At 36.2% G+C, this 7,400-nt stretch overlaps 1 protein-coding gene across 1 annotated transcript in view; it reads right to left on the bottom strand.

Moving 5' to 3' along the window:
• The window catches only part of LOC140241188 (paired mesoderm homeobox protein 1-like), a 43,627-nt gene extending 36,586 nt beyond the window's left edge, over positions 1-7,041 (bottom strand). The window contains exon 1 of the mRNA XM_072320948.1: positions 6,648-7,041. Within this exon, the coding sequence (XP_072177049.1) occupies positions 6,648-7,041 (394 nt within the window). The remainder of the gene's footprint in view (positions 1-6,647) is intronic.
• Positions 7,042-7,400: the final 359 nt, after the last annotated feature.

Consider the following 7,400-nt stretch of genomic DNA (forward strand, 5'->3'; position numbering starts at 1 on the left):
CATTTATAGTTTTATTCCACCTTTAATCCAAAATATTTCGATTTAACAAGAATGGAATTAACCCGTTTTTTAAGTCAAACTCTTGAGGTTAATTATCCGATCTAATTGTCACTTACAAGATATGCGACCACTTACACAATAAAACAAATCTAATTCAAATAAATAACACTGAATGTGTCTTGCATAATATTGAGCATTTAATGTGACATCTATAAGTTGAAAATGAAAAAAAAATGTTGTAATACATCTCAACCATATTGGCATAGGATTTGCAAACTTACAAGGTAGATAACAGCGGCAAGGAAAAAGGCGAGAAACAATCTTACTTAAAAAAAAATATTAAACCTGTATTTGAACATCTTGAAGCCAACAATGTCCGAAGGTGTACTTTTGACTAAAAGTTTTAAAGCGTTTCGTGACATCTACATGAACTAAAATTTTAAGAAGTGTTTTAAAATGCACGTATAAAGTCTAACACTGCCTGAGGTAAAATGTTAAAACGTCTTTAAATGTGTACCGACGACATAGGCCCTATCATTTTCATAACTACGACATCAAATTATTATGTACTGATGCATGAAATAACGCCTGCTCATGTTCATTTTGCGGTATCATGTCGTATACTTGAATTAATCACTTGCCTGTTGTTTTAGATTCAAACAATATTGTACTCGAGTAGTTTGTTCAGTTGACTTTGTGTTACATTTATGTATCAAGCCATACGGAAAAGAATTACAGAAATAAAATAAATCAATCAAAAACCAGTCAATCAAATGCTAAAGGAACTTAGTCATTCCGATGCAATGTATTCGGTAAATGATCAAATGAATTTCAACAAATTGTAAATGTCTAAAGAAATGCAGTTGCTCTATATTTTTCCAAAAATTAGACGATTAAAATCTCGCAGCACATTATTGTTGCCAAATGCTACTTATTTTGAATGGATGAATTATCTGAAGAACTCTTGCGGCGTATAGCTAAAAAAGGAAAGAAAAAAGAAGCAATATTTAGGTTTGCATATTGTAACATTAAAATGACCTCAAATATTTCATATTTTAGTAACTTTGTATTCAAAGACACAGATTATTATCATATTGAAACTGATTAACGCATTTATTCTTGTTTGCTTCGGTTTTGCAAAGGTTGAATTTTATTAGTGAGTCCATAAAAAATACTTATTAATATTTTCAAACTGTCAATTTATGTTTATCAAGGCCATAGTTTAAAAAAATCCATCATTATACGATACATTTTTTGATGTATTTGTTTCTGTTTTTAATATAGGCCATTAAACCACCCACAACTTAATTCGATAGCCCCCATTTTTTTTTTGAAATTGAATTGAATTGAGTAGAGTAGAATAGTATTGAATTTAATTGAATGTTTTATTGTCCACAATGCGAATGTGGGAATGTGCTTTCCACCAGCGTTACATACAAGAGATACACACAGATAGCAATTGTTCAAAGAACAAAATATGCGTGACAAATTACAAATAACATCAAACAAAAATATTTTGCAGTGATTGTTTCAGAAAATAAAAATAATAACCGAAATATTCATAATACATGTTACGTATATCTCATTTACTCTAATGATTTAAATGAATTCCATAATCATAATAATTATCATAAAAAATTCAACATTCAAACAAATCTTTCCCTTCAATCAACATCTTTATCTTCTGCATTATTTTCCTTCATTTACAACTCACCAAGCCTGATACCCAACATGCAGCACTGTACATTGTTTACTTGAGACGTGATAATGCGGTAGCAATATCCCATACATAAACTGCAGACGAAATCCACAAAAAAAAGGAAAATTCTTGGCAAACATTTTTATCATTATTCCTTTCAAAATCAACATGCATTCTGGCAAGATTGAAACGGCTCCACGCACAAAAATTATCTTCTTTCTTTTATAACATCAGCCATCAATCACATCCATAGTTTTTCTATACATCGACAAAATTGAGTGAGAGGATCCTTGGCCACCACATTTCAAAACTTACAAAATTCTTCATTCAACTATTCTCCTTTAAAAAAATGAAATGTATTTTAATATGTGTGGCAAAATTTAAATCTCTCTCTCCACATTCTTTTGTGTTGTTGTTTATTGCATCCGCTAGCAATTAAATTACAATCACACATTATTTCTCTTAAAACCGTAGGCCTTTATCATTTCCTTTATCCTGTAGGAAACATAAATAATACGAACACATATACAAAGTAGAAAATTCATTGCTATACCGGCTCTATAAAAGCCCGTACGGGATGCCATTCTATAGTTCTCTGGCGATGTTTATTCTTAGCTCTATCCAGTGTTGATTAGTAGAATCTTGTCTGATCAATATAGACCGTACATTAGGATATTAATCCTGTATGCTCTGTAAGAATATTGCATAGCGTATACATGATTATGAACAAGTCCATACTGCTAACATTTCTCAAAGGTGGACTATTCTGCTCCCTTTTAACCCCAGTTACGTACGCTATCACAGCAGGTTTATGCAAGAACTACATAAAGTTTTATCATATCATATTGTATGATATTTGTCGAAAACAACGTCAAATCGGCGAAGCAGGGTTGTCTTAATTTGTTCTGTCGTGCTTCAGAGACAATGCAAGCAAAACTCTTGTCAACTTTTCTGGGGAGTGTGTTCGATCAAAAAAGGTCTGCTACTGATTCGCCGTGAAAGCAGGACATGTCAGTGCACAACCTTTTTAAACCATGGCTAGAAGTCAACAACATAATTATGTGTTGCTTTCGTATGGTGGCTTTAGAGCGATCAAAACGAATTTTTCTTTCATCAGCTATTCTCTGTCTTTGCGTAATTCCTTTATTTGGATTGCTTTTTTTCTTTCCTTTCGCTCATCTTTCCGAATCAGAGCCGGATTGTCAGTTGATTACGGAAATGTATAAAGCACGCGGTCACCCGCAATCAAAAACAATACAATACTATTATGAAATAGTCACATGATTTTGGGTAATGTGATCTGCAGACGTTTGTGATGTTTAAGCAATGGCATGTTACTGACAGCTGTAGAAGGCGATGCTATGATGAGAACTCAAGATTACAAAGGTTATAGAGCTATTGCAGACACTTGATGTTGATTAGTGGTTGGTCAGTCAATCATGAATGAAACATCAAAACTGGTAATCCGTATACCATATGCCTCCTTTGCGAGGGCTTTTCTTTATTTGTTTATTTGTATTTCTAATGTTGGAAACGGTAAACATTCCCATGAATACTTAAAAAGCTTTGAAAACCCACTATTTTCATGAATTGCAAACACATTTTTATTAGCCTTTTCGCAGTGATCCCTCATTATGCAACGCTGCATAAATATGACTGAACTAAAAAGTATAAGTAGAAGATTTCACACCGTTGATGGTTTTAAGCATTAAAACAAGAGAGAGGGGGGGGGGAGAAATATAAAGAGAAAGATAACAACAAACAAGCGTTACAAAATACTAGTTTTGTTCAAATGATTTAAAAGAGTTTTTTAAACATAATTATCAAAAAAGCCCAACTTTTATTAGATTGGAATTGTGTGTTTTTTTTAAGTCTCTCAATAAATAAAAACTATTGAATTGAATTGAATTGAATTTCTTGAACGCATAGGAACATAATACACGTTGGAATGTGCGCTATATGTCCAAGCGTTGCTGGTGATGATTATGGTGATGATGACGACGACGACGACGACGATGATGATGATGACTATCACTATGCACTCACCACAATCTATCCTTATTTATGAATTAATATATATTCTTCATCGAATTTATGTTGCTTCTTTTAGCAGAACATCAAAATAACTATCTCAAGAGTCAGTGGTATATGACACTATAGGCGTATAGACGTTTCGTCACGAAAACGTTTGGAGTATACTTGTAATATACTCGTCGGGCGAACTCGTCTCGTTTTTAAAGGTATACATAGATGAGCCCTACAGACTGCTCAGGCTTTCTGCATCATGGAAGTTAGTAAAATGGCAAATGAAAAGAATTTTCCAAACGCTCTATACAGTTTCAAAATTATGTTTCTGACATACATGTTACGTAGAAAGGCCTTGATAAACAATCACCATTTTCATGAAATCATCGATTTATCTAAGTGATACCAATCAAACGCGGTCGAGAAAAAAAAAATGAACCCAACAAAATAATCCAACCAATCAACCAAATAAAACATATAATAATGTTAAAACAAAGACAATTTTTGTGGCAGGTATTACTCTCGAATTGTTTTTCTGGTTGAGTTTGTATTTGACGAAAACAACATTATATGATAGGAGAAAAATGATAGTTTAAAAAATCCCTTGATACATATTTAATGAGTGATTTTAGATGTAGATATGCTTGCCAATTATATAGGAAATGGCTATCATGGACGTTTACAGCACAATAGTTATTATTAACAGCACAACTTTTTGGTACGTCAGTTATCTTTGCGAAGAGCGCTATATCGATCACCATACATCAGCACGTCATATGCCGTAATAAATAGTCTATAGTTGCGTTTGAGCACTGTGTTTATTGTACGTGTGTGTATTTGTGCATGTGCTGTCAGCATTAATGGATAGGCCTATCCCATTTGAAATCAAATGCAACATAACTTCTTTTTTTTTCGTTGTTCATCCTACATTTTGTTCAGTGCACATTTCGATCGTATGCTTTGTCGAAAAAGCTGGAACAACAATTTGGAAAGATTTAATATCTCTTTCTTCTAAGTTTGAATCAGGTAGAGAGTTATGTGAATGTTGATATAGCAGTAAAACAACCGTTGCTCTTGTATGATAGAAATACAATGGCTCAACATGAAAATCTAATTCACACTAAATTTTTGATTGACCAAACTTTAGTGGCAATCGTTATCAGCAGAGCTTAAAGAGGTGATATATTTTTTAATCATAGTAGTTGATCATTCCCTTTTCTCTCGCAAACAATAAAGTAAAAAGCTATTATTCATTTAAACTTAATTATCATAATAAAATAAGAAACTTGATTTTGTTCTAAAGAAAGCGTGATGGATACTACTTTGATGGAAACCTCACTTACGCCTGTCTATAAGTGTAGGACTATATAGAGATATAATGTGTGTGTCGTTAAAACATGATAAAAAATCACCTACATTAGTACATAATACAATGCCAGTAATCGATTCATATTCATGTGTGTATGAGATGGGCGTATCTGTCACTGGGCCATCATAAGTACGTTCCTAGTTACACCAGGGAGGTGGAAGAACTTCCACCTCCCTGGTTACACCGACCAAAGAGTGACCTAATGCTCAAGGCACGTCGAGGGGGCAAGCCGCATGGCCCTTCCGTTCTCACAATCTCTTCCTCGGCAGTAAATATTCCAGCGTGTTTAAGACACCCGTAGGAGCAGAACCCGTCAGGCAAGCATGCTTTAAGGCTGACAAACTACAGAACTACATGGGCATGAAGCCTTAGCAAGGACAGTGATGTCCACTCTTATCATGGTGATGATGATAATAACAGTAGAATGATAGCGGTACTTTGTAGCACTACGAACGCAAAGGTAGTAGTAGTCATGATGATGATATGGGATGTTCATTCATGTAGCTTACTCATTGCAGTTCCATGGTATAATTATCTTTCCCCTATAGATAGCCTCTTCGGTGTAAACACACTTTTTTTCCATCCAAGGTCCCGGTTATAATCATCTATACTCTGCTTCATACCTGTTTTATTTTCTTAGAAATCATCTCGTTCAAAGGTATTGCCGACTGGATAGCTCTTAATACCAAACAATGCTGTAGTATATTTCGCCGGAAGTTCATTAACTATTTATCTAGGTCTCCTGGTGTGCTCACAACAAATGCCAACTGATGCTTGACACGCATCATTTCAAGGAAACATAACATTGTGAACGGTGAGAGCAGAATCTTATTTCTTTGAAGCAAACTTGTCTATCCCTTGACTTTGAAGGATACATCGTGGATATAGTCAAGTTTCTCTCTCTCCCTAAAAACAAACAAACAATCTAATAAACAAACAATTACAACAACAACAACAACAACAACGAAAACGAAAGCAAAGTGATGAATAATAACCGTCCCTCTTCGGTGGAAATATTCGTCATGAAATGTGAGGGAAACATCCCCATCACATAATCAGTCGCTTGGAATGCGATTCCACTTCTCACGAAGCTGTAAATACACTGCGTGAAAATATGGCGGACTTGTTGCTCTTTAACAGGCTTGGAGTTATACAACGTTTCTTCAGGGAAAGTGCTTCGTACAAAATTAATGATCTATCTACCCAAATAAAACCGACATGCATTAACGTTTTGGCGGCCGGACATCAGTGGAATCAAACCGTGATACTAATATTTTCACAATAAAACAAATGCCTCTACCAAGTAAAAGCATTTGATTTGAACCCTTTACAGTTCATTTCAATGTTTGGTCCGAGGTGATCGACATGTTCATACGGCGATCATCAGACAAGAGAATATGTATAGGCCTAAATCACGTACTATGAGATCAATTGTGAGGTCAGTACGACGGTAAGATTATATCGATATAATGCAGAGACTCACTATTAATATCATAGCGTACTAATGTCTTAACAAATTGAGAAGAATGGACCTGTATTGTATGTTTTACTTACCGTCTGCGCACATGACGGCCCCCGGTGAGCCTTCCCTTACACCCATCCCTCCCTGACCTTCGCCGAGACCGTGATCCGCAAACCCGCTAACATCTTGTAGATTCAGCAAATGTGAGACTGAAAACCCTCTTCCGTGGTGGTGCCCCAAGCCCGCGCCAGCTGCACCGAGTCCAGACGCATCGGGCATTCCGTTAGCGTCCAGGCCGCCGTGCCCGGCGGTGAGACCACCGTCAGTCCGCTGGTGGTGAACGAGGTGCGGGTGCTGGTGTAAATTTTGGTGGGGATGTTGTTGTGGCTGCCCTTGATGTGGGGCGCCGGCGGTCTGGTGCGCCTGTGTCTGGGAGGTCGGCGCGCCGAACGCCTCGGCGCCGTGCATGGATGTATCCATCATCATATTGACTTCCGCAGGGAAACGTTGACGTAAAATGACGAGAAAAGACGAATGTCTTCCAGTACAACTTTGTCGATGGTATACAATATTCGATCTCCAGCCTCTTTTTCAGACTCTAGATTAATGTTTCATCCAAGGTAAGACAATGCAAACTTGGGAAATCCAGCAATAGGCGTATAAATCCAATTCAGGCAGAATTTTCTTCAAGACGGAAAGATCTATCCTCTGCGTCAATTTTTTTTTCCCTAGAAAGTGAAACTCTAGACACCAAATGCAAGCATTATGCTGAATACATCTTCTCTATCCTCGCAAAAAAAAAGCAAAAGTTTCCCACGCAACCGTGCCAAGATCGGTTGCCGAAA

This window comes from Diadema setosum, chromosome 17, assembly GCF_964275005.1.
Source record: "Diadema setosum chromosome 17, eeDiaSeto1, whole genome shotgun sequence".
In the NCBI taxonomy this organism is placed as follows: Eukaryota; Metazoa; Echinodermata; class Echinoidea; order Diadematoida; family Diadematidae; genus Diadema; species Diadema setosum.